Source organism: Nannospalax galili, unplaced genomic scaffold (genome assembly GCF_000622305.1).
Source record: "Nannospalax galili isolate Female #2095 unplaced genomic scaffold, S.galili_v1.0 scaffold886, whole genome shotgun sequence".
NCBI classification, from domain to species: domain Eukaryota; kingdom Metazoa; phylum Chordata; class Mammalia; order Rodentia; family Spalacidae; genus Nannospalax; species Nannospalax galili.
In genome coordinates, this window is record NW_008355971.1 from 2,644,812 (window position 1) to 2,657,560 (window position 12,749).

Genomic DNA, 12,749 nt, shown 5'->3' on the forward strand with positions numbered 1-12,749 from the left:
TTTATCCGAAGCCTCCCTATATCAAACACTGGGGCTCCTGGGCAAGATTTCCTTCACCCCAAGATTGCTGCGAGGACTGGGGGTTAAAATGTGGCATACAGAAAGCTCCATCTCCTGCTTCCATTATCCATTCCTCTTCGTAGATCGTGAGCCATTACCCAAACTTTCCTATTTTCATGATGAACTGTTGTGTGAACATCCAACAACTCACGTCCCTACTTTCACTTGTTTCTGCAGAGGAAATGAGTGTTTCTCTACTTGCACTGTGGTGTGGACCTCCTGACACTGCCTGGATATTTGCAGGCCCTGCCCCGTCTTGCTGCCAAAGCCCTACAATGCTCATCCAGCATGTTCCCAACACTCATATGCTACCTAATGACTGTGTCACCTAACTCTATGAACCATCATCCAGAAAGCGCACAAGTCTCCAACTGAAGATTCACAAGAATGAAATCAGCACCCATCGACATTCACAGAGCATCTGGTGGGCACCAAGTCCTCCTTTAAAGACCCTGTAAAATATTAAGTCATCAAATCTCTACAACCACCCAGTCAATGTGGCTGCTGGCGGCTTCAGGATGAGACCTCTTTTATTTCATCATTTGATAGACAAAATAGGCTGGGAGAGTCACAGAGCCAAAAAGGGATGGCACAGCCTGAATGCAGGGTCTGGCCCTTAACCATAGCTCTTTTGTTTTTGTTTGTTGTTTGTTTGTTTGTTTTTTGTCTTTTTGAGATAGGGTCTCCCCATAGCCTCAGCTGACCTGGAACTCACTATGTAGACAAGGCTGGCCTCAATCTCACAGAGATTAAAGATGTGAACCACCACCCCCAGCAACCAGAAGCTGTTTTAACAAACCCCTTCTGACCCCAACCACAGCCGTTATTCTTTCAGGGGATGTGCCCTCCCTGTTCCCCTATGCTGCAGTACTCACCAGCACTCTGCCTGCGTACTCCCGGCGTACTGCCACCTCGACACCGTGGGCCTCTACCCGCACGGCACGCGTGTAGCTCACGGTCTGGCTGCCTCGATGCTCATTCTCCACCAGCACCCGGAAGTCAGGCAGTGCAGTATTCTGGCCGCAGGATCCCACTAGCTGGTACGTGCAGGTACCCATGAAGTCAAAGCGCTTGCCATCAAAGCTCACGTAGTGCGGGTCCCCAGATGCCTGGCAGCTGGCAAAGTTGTTGGGGTAGCAACCCAGGAGGCCATTCTGCACGAGGCAGCGCTCACCAGAAGGACATCCTTGTGTGTCTCGACAGATCACCTCCTGGGTGGCTCCATCACAGGTGCAGCGTTGCTGGCACAGGTCATCAGCAAACACCTCCTGACCTGGAGCAAGCGGGCGGCCCTGGTAGGTGCAACCACAGGAGGAGACAGGCACACAAGCGCCACCGCTGGACACGAAGCCTGGAAGGCACACACAGCCCTCCACACAGGGGCGGCTGGAGCAGTCCTCAGGAGCTGCCTCTGAGTTGCAGGAGGCAGGACAGGCAGGGCTGCAAGCATCATAGCGGCTGTTGGCTGGGCAGCATAGGGCTGTGGAGGACCAGGAGAGTGTGTGTCAGGCCAGCCTGAGGAGCCCACAAAGGGTACACCACGACTCTCCCAGACACCTGCTGCTCTCTCAGAGCTCTGCATCTCTCAGATAAAGGCATTTGCATCCTCCCTGATCCTCAGCCTCAACTACCCTCCTCCAACCCATCCTCTGCACAGTCAGTGGGCCAATCCTATGAGTTCCATCTTTCAAGTCCACCCAGAATCTTCTCCCCAGCCTATAAACCATAGCAGCCCCTGCCTGGTCTCCTGCTCCCCTGTGAACAGTCTGCTCCTCACCCCAGCCAGAGGAATCTGTGAACTTGGGGCCACAGGTACCCCACATACCTTCTCACCTGTGGCTCCATCTCAGGGGAAAGCAGAGTCCTCCCAAGGCCCAAGAGCTCCCTGTGCTCCCCATCAGTAACCTCCTTGTGCTCCCCATCAATCACCTCCCTGTGCTCCCCATCAGTCACCTCCCTGTGCTCCCCATCAATCACCTCCCTGTGCCCCCCATCAGTCACCTCCCTGTGCTCCCCATCAGTCACCTCCCTGTGCTCCCCATCAATCACCTCCCTGTGCTCCCCATCAGTCACCTCCCTGTGCTCCCCATCAGTCACCTCCCTGTGCTCCCCATCAGTCACCTCCCTGTGCTCCCCATCAGTCACCTCCCCATGCTTCCCATCAGTCACTTCTCCAGGCTCCTCACTGTCTCACTGTCTCACTCCTTCACTGGACCACTCAATTGTAGCCTCAGTGTCCTGGTGCCTGGTCCTCAGATTCCCACCTCGGGCCTTTGCTCTGACCGTTCCCTCTGCCTGCCTCACCCTTTCCTCAGACAAACTTTGCAGCATGAGGTGAAGGCAAAGGCTCTGGGAGCCCAGATGGTTGGTTCAAATGCCAGCTCTCCCTTTACTAATGTGTGACCATGAACAAATGACTGATCTGCCTGTACCTTAGTCTCCCCATCAGTAAAATGGGATGCTGCAACACTGATCTCACTGGCTGTGAGGACTGAATGAATGACAGATGCAGAGGTGCTCCATGTCTGACGCTGTCGTGACTTAGCTGATTTCATTGCCTGGCTCTGCCCTGGGATCCACTGTCATCTATCCCCAAATGTCTTCCCTGAGCTTCCCAGAGACTGCTATCACATGAGCTGCTTTCTTTGCTCTCTGAAGGCATTTCACAGTTGAGCTGTTTACAGCCTGTCTGTACTCTGCCACTCTGATAAAAGTTCTGTGGAGGTGGAGACCTGGTCTGTTTCAGTTTCTGTTGACTCTTCAGTACCAAGGACAGGACCGGACACAGCAGGGAAGGGAAGGACTGCAGAAAGGGGAGAGTGATGACCAGAGGCAAGGCTTCCCGGGCAGTGGAACCCAGAGAGATCCTGAAAACTCTAGAACAACCCCAAATCCTTCCAAGGTGGGATCAGAACCTTCTCTTGTCTACCATTGCCTGCTAGAATTTCTCTCATCACATCCCCAACCCCTTTCCTGTACCTCCTCATCCCACTAGAGAACCCTCTCTCTGTGCCTCTCCATCCAAGGCCAGAACCCTCTCCGTGTACCTCACTATCCGGTCCTTGACCCGCTACCTGTGCCTCCCAATTCCAACTCCTGTCCATTTGCTGGCACCTCCCCCAATGTATTGATCCCCAACCATTGTAGACTTTTCCTGTCCGATGATATGTCTGTCCCAACCTTAGGCTAACTGTAGATGTGCTGGCCAACCAGGGTATCTGCCCAGTATTGGGCTGGACCACAATTGTAATTCATATATGGAGCAGATACATGGGGCCCTTTTTCCCTCGCCATGTGCTCCTACCCTAGGTGTCACTTACGGCAGTTGGCTTGTGACCTCCAGTTCCCAACAGAGATGCCCAGCTCTGCACAGGCCTGGGCATAGGCACTGAGGCTCCGACACAGGCTGAGACGTTCCCCTCCAGTCACACACAGGTCATACACACAATCTTGCAGGAAAGGTTTGGGGTCCAGGGACTCGTGGCAGGCAGCGAAGGGGCCTGTGGACAGAGTTATCATGCCACAGAGAGGCGATCCCTGGTAGTGCTGCAGCTGGCCTGCTGTGCAGGAGGGACAGGTGTTATGGCAGCCGTCATCACACAGGTAGTCCCCATCATCCAGCTTCCAGCTATTTGCAAATTCTAAGGCATCAGGGGCCTGCTCCCAGTCAGGTGTGAGGAAGTCGTCAGCAGGGTCTCCATTGTAGTTGCCACACAGACCGCACACCTGGTCTCGGAAGCGGTTGGGCAGGCTCAGTGTCAGCTGGGAATCCCAGTTGTAGGTGACCACCAGTCCGAAGTCCAGCTCCACCACACCCTGTGTCCCACTCTGGTACACGCGCAGGCGACCATCACTCAGGGAGGCTGGCAGGCTTGAGCGCTGGTGGTCGATCTGCAGAGGGTGGCAGTGGTCAGAACCCTGTACAGTTTCCCCTAAAGCCCTCCATCTCCACCACTCACTTCCCCTCCTCACACAGGATTCCTTCCTTCTGTTACTGCCACCTGCTGAACCTAGGGATCTTTGCTCTTGTGCCTCAGAGGACTGGAATGTTCCTCTCCCAGATGTGCATGAAGCTCACTCCCTCTCCTTCAGTCAAACATCTTCCTGAATGTTGCTGACTTGGCGAGGCCACCCCATCACCCCTTTCAGTAGCAGCCCCTTTCCTGTTCCCTAGTCTCCTCTGCCTTTCTATTTTCCAATAGCTTCTAACCCTCTTAAATATAATATGCAAATTCACACATTCTTCATCTGCTTAGGGCCACTAGAATGTCCTGTCTACTAATGCATCACTGCCTTGATCACTGTTTAGTTCTTCCACAGTGCCTGGCAGAGCAGCAGGCTGTCAATAAAAGCATGAAGTCTGTGTGATAAAGGAGAGCGGCAGGTCTGGCTGAGCAAGTAGCTGCAGGGACCCAGTGGAACAGGCGGGCAGGTGGCATGTTCTTGAGATAAGGGAGCAGAGGGACAGGAGGCTATGGGCAAAACCAGTTAAGACCAGCAGCCACCAAGATGGTGGCAAATCTGACTGGTGATGTCAGGATCTTTATTTCATCGGAGTAGGCGATTTGAACAGAAAATCAGGATCCCAAAGCTAAGCAGGAAGCAGTTTATTTTTTACCAGTGCACTGATCCAGATAGATTTCTCTAAGCAGGGCCCTGCACAAAGGAAAGCTTTGCCTTTCATACCCCACTGTACAGCTCAGTTTCTTGGTCTCCCACAAATGGTAACACATATACTGATTGGGTGCTCTGTACTACTAAGTCACAACAGGCAGAACCGTGTATGTGCACTCAGGTACAGATCACACTGTATTTCTTATTTTGCTCTGAGGTTCCCGCCACACCATCTTGTAATATCATTGTATGGCAGGATCTCTGCCTAGTAGTTTTAACACAAGAATGGACATGTTTTGAGCTGTGTGCAAAGTGCCACATGTTCCCTGACTCTCCTTATTCCCTGTAGCCCCAGCTGGCCTGGAACTCACTATGTAGACCAGGCTGGCCTTGAACTCACAGAGATCCGCCAGTCTCTGCCTTCCAAGTGCTGGGATTAAAGGTGTGTGCCACCAAGTCCAGCCTTCTTTCTTGTAAAAAGTAAGTATTATGTTGTTCTTCTTTTCTGTGATAAACTTTCACTTTCCTTTACTTCGGAAGTTTCTGTGTCTCATTTCTATCCTACATGCAATAAAGAACCTACCTAGCCTGTGAGAGCTGCTGCATTAAACACCTACTATGCATGTACTCTCTTCCTGGTCCTGTGCTGGGAGATACAGAGGATGAATCCCCCAGCTTCCTCATGGTCTCCCAAAGAACTGGGAGAGACAGACCGTCCGCACAGGGAAAGCACAGAGGAGTCAGGACAGGGCTGGAGGAGGCACTGACAGAAGGATCAGGGCTGGGTTGGAAACCTAGGGAAAAGGACATCACCAATTTGCCTGTCAAGAATGGTTTCCCAGGAAAGGGACAGCTGAACCAAGCCTTAAAGGACCAACAAGAAATCCCACCTACTTGGGCTAGGCATGGTGGCACATGTCTTTAATCCCAGCACTCGGAAGGCAGAGGCAGGCAGATCACTGTGAGATCAGGGCCAGCTGGTCTACATAGTAAGTTCCAGGCTAGCTGGGGCTACAGGGAGCCCCTGTCTCAAAAAGAAAAGAAAAGAAATTACAAAAAAAGAGAAAGAAATCTCAGCTACTTGGGAGGCTGAGATAGGTGGCTTGCAACTTTGAGGCCCACCTGGACAACTTTGTAAGTTCTGTCTCAAAATAAAATAAAAAGAGGGCTGGAATATAGCTCAGTGGTACAGCACCTGTCTAGCACTTGCAAAGGACTGGGCTCAATACCAATACTGAGGAAAAGTACCAACAGAAGTTGTTTCTCATGGGATGGGAGTAAAAAGCAAATGAAGTCAGATGCACAAATAAGATGTTTCATAATATGATTTTATGATGAAATTTTTAAGCAGACACAACTAACCTGGAGGAAAATTTAAAATGTGGCAGCCTGGAGGGATGTGTTAAAGGTTGTTTGGAAAGGAACAGTAGAGAATTTTCCAATGTGATAAAAATATTCTGTATCTTAATGGGGGTTTTAATTATACATTTGTCAAAACTTAGTTGAAGTGTACACTTAAACAAATTTGTGAATTTGTTTTTAGAATCTCTCTCTCTCCTCTCTCTCTCTCTCTCTCTCTCTCTCTCTCTCTCTCTCTCTTTCTCTCTCTTGCTGGGAACTGAACTAGAGGCTTGTCAGGCTAACCCTAACCCTAACCCTAACCCCTAACTCTAACCCTAACCCTAACCCTAACCCTAACCCTAACCCTAACCCTAACCCTAACCCTAACTGTGCTGCATGCCTTTAATCCTGGCACTTTAGAGGGAGAGGCAGGCAGGTCTCTGTAAATTTAAGGATAGCCTGGTCTATATAGGCCAGCCAGGGCTACATAGTAAGGCCTTGCCTCAAAACGCAGAAGAGGAATAAAAGGAGGAGGAGGAAGAGGAGAAGGAGGAGGAGGAAGAAGAGGAGGAAGAGGAGGAGGAAAAGGAGAAGGAGGAAGAGGAGGAGGAAACAGGAGCAACTAGGGCCGTATATATGCTAGATGAGTGCTCTGCCACTGCCTATATCCCCAGGTCCTCACTGTGGAGTGTAAACCAACACTGTACCACTGAGCTACTCCCTCAGCCCCTTTCTGCTTCTTATTTTGAAATAGGATCTCACTAAGTTGCCCAGGGTGGCCCGAACTCACTCTGTAGCCCAAGCAGGTCTTGAACTTGGGATCAGATGCCTGAGTAACTTGGCTTTTTGCTTTATTTTCAGATATTATATAAGATTATATACATACATATATTAAGAATTAATACTGCATTCTAGTTAACGGTAGGCATGTTAAAGTCTTTTTGGTAAAGTGTAGTTATGTCTGGAATTTGCTTTTAAGCACATAAAAAATGAGGGCCCATCAGTCCAGCAGAGCAGGGTCCACATGGATTTCTGTGACAAGTGAAGAAAAGCTAAAACATTTACAGTCTATGTAGGGGATTGGCACATAAGTGTTCACTGTCCAGATTAGGTACCCTTGTCTCAAAAATCTGAATTTTGGAGCCAGGCGTGGTGGCACACACCTTTAGTCCCAGTACTGGGGAGGCAGAGGCAGGTGGATCTCTATGAGTTCAAGGCCAGCCTGGTCTACATAGTGAGTTCCAGGCCAGCTGGGGCTACAGGGAGACCCTGTCTCAAAAATACTAAAAACAAAAAATCTGCAATCTGAAATAATCCAAAATCTGACCCTTTTGAGCACTAGCAAGGAAACTAATGCATGGAAAATTCCCAGTCTGTCCTAGTATGACCAATCACAGTCAAAAACATGTGCAGGGGCTGGAGAGATGACTCAGTGGTTAAGAGCACTGGCTGCTCTTGCAGAGGACCTGGGTTCAATTCCCAGCACCCACCTGGTGGCTAACAACTGTCCATACTCCAGTTTCAGGGGATCAGACACCCTCTTCTGACCTCCATAGGCATTGTATGACATGGGAGCACTCATTCACATGCAGACAATACACTCATACATACAAAATAAAAATAAAATATTTTTTTAAAAAAGGCCAGGCATGGTGGGGCACGCCTTTAATCCCAGCACTTGGGAGGCAGAGGCAGGTGGATCTTTGTGAGTTCAAGGCCAGCCTAGTCTAGTGAGTTCCAGGACAGCTGGGGCTACAGGGAGACCCTGTCTCAAAAAGACCAAAAAAAAAAAGAGAGAGAGAGAGAGAGAGAGAGAGAGAGAGAGAGAGAGAGAGATCCCCAGCCTGTGTATGCAAATATTCTAGAATTCTGAAGAATTCAAATCTGAAGCACTTCTGGCATCAGATAAGGGATACTCAACCTGCAGAGTGATTCCAACTTGTTTACATATTTTACCACTTCCCTGGCGATGTGGTGGGAAAGAAAACTGAGCTCTAGGCTGCTACTCGCCTTCATTGTTTCCCAGGTGCAGCGCAGCAACTCCAGAGTCAGTCATCAGGTTACATGTGTTCCTCCCAAGTGTCACCTTCTCTAGCTCTTGGGCCTTGGGCAGTCACTCACCTCCATCAACCTGTTTCTTTATCTGTACCTGTCATAATACAATGGCTATCCACGGAGAGATGGAGAGACGCTGAAAGGACCAAGAAACAGACCTGGCCCACTTACTAGCTCACTATCGGTAATGATCCTTGTCACTTCAGAGGTCTCTGACTGTTGGACATTGGGATCATTTCTTTTGCTTTTCCTTTTTTCCCTTTTGCTATTTCAAGTGGTGTTGGTATGTTTTCTTCCTAACCATATCTCCAAGCATCCTTAAGTTTTCTAGAAGTGGAATCGGTGAAAGAAAAGCTTTAAAGATCTGCTACTGGTTTTCACATAACACTCTCTTACCAGTTCCCTCACCTATCAAAAAGGTCTTGAGTTCGGGGTTTAATCCCAGGACTTTGGCTCCTTCTTTGGGCTGGTAACTCATGGGTATCAAACTCTGAACACTTACCCGGGCAAAGCCAGTTTCTCCACGGATCAGCGACACAGAGTGGCTATAGGCGTGCACGGTTACCAAGCCCACATAGGAGACTTGGAGGCTGCCCCGGTGCTCATTCTTGGCTTCCACGCTGAAGGCTGGCAGGGTCGTATCCTCCCCACACAGCTCGGCCATGGTGTAGGAGCAGGTACCCATCATGTCATAACGGCGGCCATCAAAGGTGGTGTAATGAGGGTCACCCTGGGCACGGCAGATAGCTGTGGACTCTGCCACACACCTGGCCTTCCCACTCACCACCTGGCAGTGCTGCCCAGATGCACACTTAACCCCTTGGCAGGAGGCCTCTGCTCGGGAGAGCAGAGCTGGGGAGGAAGGAGAGTTAAAAAAAAACAGTTAGAAATGCTCACAAGGTCAGAAACCTGCCCCCACCCCCGCAGTGTGAGCAGTTGGCTCGTGAACATCCATTTTAGAGGCAGAGAAACTGAGATTTGAAGTCAAACAGAGAGAGAGAGAGAGAGAGAGAGAGAGAGAGAGAGAGAGAGTCTTCAGGTCTGCCTGATGCCCCCGAGTCTCTGATTCCACATTTTAACACAGCTTGGCCCAGAAGAGGGACAGACAGTGAAGAAGGATCGAGAGATCAAGAGCAGCCACTGAAACACTGATGTGTTCTTTCACGTCACACTCTTCCTCGCCTTCACCAGGCTGGAAAGGCTAAAGGATGGTTCGCAGGACAGAAAATGGAAGACAGAGGCCTCAGCATAATGGAAACAACTGTGGTGTAGGTGCCTCAGTAGGAGTCCTGGTCCAAGAACCTAACTCTGGACACTGGGTAGATGATTTTAGGTGCTCTGGCATCTGTTCTAATCTGTCCTATGGGTTTGATAATAATAGCTTCTTCATAGGAATTTGAGGGAGGAATTGTCAAGTTTTAATGAGCCAAAACCTTAAGTCAGGTGGGTAGATAAGCCTAAGAGGTAAATTGACCATTGCTCTTATAATTAGTCACCTGCACCCGTCCCTCATTCAAGTCCCAGGTGCTCCTTGACTGGGGTGGCATTTGTGCCAAGATAAGGAACCTCTTGTTTCCAGGTTCCCAGTTTGAAGAAGCCCAGCTAAGAAGAAACAATCCTTCCTGGTCAGCCTCCAGCCTCTCAAAACTCTTGCCTTCTGACCCCCTAATAACAAACAGTTTACCCTGCATTGCCTGATCACTTGCCATATGCCACTCTATGGGCTTTGCATATGCTAACTAGTTCCACCCTCGCCACAGTCCTTTGGGGGAGATTGGGTATTATCCCCACTTTATAGTCATGAAAACTGAAGTCCAAGGAGGTGAAGTCCCATGCCAAAATTCATCAGGCAGGGCTGGGGTTTAACCCCAGGCTCTCTGGCTCTGGCCCCGTGTCCTCACAACACCTGTGCTGCCTGGCGACAGCTTCTCAAAAGGCTGAGCCTGAGGTCACACACAGGTCCTATTCTTTATGCTAAAACATATAAAGCACCTAGGAAAGAGGACAGCATGGGGGTCCTCTACTGTCATTATACTTTGGACCTCCTGACTCTGAGCATCAGCGATCCTACCTGAGGTGTGGAGAGTAACTTCTAGCAATGGGTATAGCTGTATTTGTGCCAGAATACCAAAATATTTCCAAAACTGGTTGACAAGAAGCTGCTGACCCAGCCTGTCCTGGCACCCTGGGTCTCCCTCAGGTCCCCTACAGCAACTTCACCACAAACCAATAGAGAATGGCCAGTGCAGTGTAGGGACTTCCTGACACAGTGCTCTAGGTGGCTCTGCCTCGGCTCAGTCTGGTTGGTAAACAGAATCACTGTCCCTAGAGGTAGGGAAGGGGCTGAGAGGAATTAAGGAAGGATGCCATGAAGGCTAGAAGTGGGAGACAGACAGGGCAACCAGGCAGGAAGCCACAGAGGGAGGAGCAGACAGGAAAGGCAACCAAGGTCAGGAATCATTCCCATCACTCACTCTGGCCACAGGAAGCTGATGTTCCATAGCCCACAGCCTGGGCCAACCCAAAGGTGAGCAGCCCAAAGTTGGTAGAGGCCTCAACTGTGTGTATCTTGTCAGCAGTGCCAAGGTCCACTTCAGCATAGGAGAACTCACTACCTGGCACAGCCACCCAGGTGAGCATGGTCCCCAATGCTTGCCCATCCATGATTAGGCCATTGGTTGCCTTTGTCTGTGCCACCACCAGGGCTACACCCTCAGTGTCTGGCACACTCTTGATCACATAGGCATGGCAGTAGGCTGCCACATCTGGGATCAGGACCAGGTAAGGATCGTAGGTCACCCGATTCTTTATGGCCCCTGTGCCGAACAACACAACCTGGATGCCTACATCTGCAGACAGGTAGAGCGGCCAGGAGGGCCGGACTTCAAACTGGACCACATCACCCATCTGGAGACCACGGGAGCCAGTGGTACCCCCATGGTTGTAGGTCAGCTTTGTGGTCTGGCTGGCTACAACGTAGGCCAGATCATAGCGGGACTGGGAGGTCAGAGGAGGGACCACATAGTGGGTTCCCCAAGCAGATGTGGGCAGCAGCTGCTCCACTACATGGTTGCAGTTTGTGTGCTTCTGGGCACAACTGTGGCCAGAAAGAACAGCGACAGGGCTGCTGGCTGTGACCTTTGATCCTGAGAGATCGGCTGTGCTTTGTAACTGGGCTACCTCATAGGGCTCCAGAGTCACACTTAAGACCCTGCCAGCTGGGTAGAAATTGCCCTGGAATGTCACTGCTGCCTTCAGACTGATACTGATGGAGGCACCGTCTCTGCCAGCCACCACAGCAAACTCCTTTACATTTTGGGAAGAGATGCTGGAGGGTGTGAGCACAAAGTACTCTGTGCCCAGGGCTCCAACAGGCCGAAGCAATGTCACCTCCCCTGTGTTGGGTTTAGCATTTAGTGCCTGTACAGAGATGGTGCGGTCAGAGTGGACCACCACTGCATGCTGGAAGGTCCTGCTGCCGGTCATCTCAGCCTCCGCACTGATGTTGACCATGACTGACTCCCCAGGCTTCACTGTGACCTTCTGTGAGGTGTCATCGGCCTGACTGAGGATGGAGACAGAGGCGGAGCTCTCTGACAGACTGGAGATGAGGAGGCGGAGATAGGCCTTGCTGTACCCGGGCTGGTAATTCTGCAGGAAGGCTGTGAGGAATTCTTCCCCACCAGTGTTCCTGGGGTCCACTGTGGCCTCCTGGGTCAACCCTTAAGAAAATGCAGTCGTGGGTCCACTCAGCTAATCCTCCCCATCACAAAACCAACCCCTTGCCCCTTGCCAGGGAGCATGCAGAGTAACTCCCTCCCTCCTGGTCCTTTCCTATCCAAGCAGCGCTCTTCTAAAGCCTTTCTGGCTTTGCTGCTCCAAAGCCTGAGTGCTCTGGTCAGGCCTCTCAAGCTAAATGCTGCAGGACACACGAACAATAAAAATTCGAAAAATAGCCCAGGTAGCACCAGACTCCACCTAAAACAGCTTCTTCTGGTTGTTAATATGAAAGATTGGGGCCCTTTTAAAAAATGTTAAACTTTCCCATTTTTAAAGAGAAACTGACTGGCTAGCTGAAGTTTTATATGAAATTTCCACCTAAAAATTGGTTCAAGCATTGTGCGGACAGAGTGTCTCCGGGAACCAGAGGAGAGTGGGCTTCTCAGCACTAATGTGTGTGTGGAGGGGGGAACAAAGTGAATATAAAAGGATGATTCTACCATATTTCTCTGTAGTGCCTAAGGGATTCTTTGCCATTTCAACTAACCTCTGCCCCATTTCAGCTAGCCTTTGGGGCACACTGCAAGGTGGTTTATAGAGGGGACACAAATTGAGGGTGCTGACTCAGGCAGGAAGAGTTTCCCTGATAGGAACAAGGACACAGACTTGATATGACTTACCCCACAGGAGGGCTGCTCCAGCCCAGAGGGTCCACCAGCTCCACAGGGACCCCATGCCTGCAGCAGGGAAGGAGAGAGGGTTATAGAAGGCTGTCCTCCTGCAGATTGACTTGGAGATGACAGAAGGGGACAGTCTCAGGACAAGGGCTGCTGGGGTGCAAGGAGGGCTGAGGTGGGCAGGTGGATGATGGGATCATGTGGGCATAAGCAGCAGGTGGTGGTGAGGCTGGCTGTCCAAGGGTCTAGGAATGAGCTGAGCAGTTCAGGATCCAGGGAAAT

At 50.6% G+C, this 12,749-nt stretch overlaps 1 protein-coding gene across 1 annotated transcript in view; it reads right to left on the reverse strand.

Moving 5' to 3' along the window:
• Positions 1-12,525, reverse strand: part of LOC103750795 (IgGFc-binding protein-like) — a 41,260-nt gene extending 28,735 nt beyond the window's left edge. The window contains exons 1-4 of the mRNA XM_008854042.2: positions 12,471-12,525; positions 8,573-8,922; positions 3,381-3,951; positions 936-1,540 (exon numbers count right to left, since the gene is read on the reverse strand). Coding sequence (XP_008852264.2) covers positions 936-1,540; positions 3,381-3,951; positions 8,573-8,922; positions 12,471-12,525 — 1,581 coding nt within the window. The remainder of the gene's footprint in view (positions 1-935; positions 1,541-3,380; positions 3,952-8,572; positions 8,923-12,470) is intronic.
• Positions 12,526-12,749: the final 224 nt, after the last annotated feature.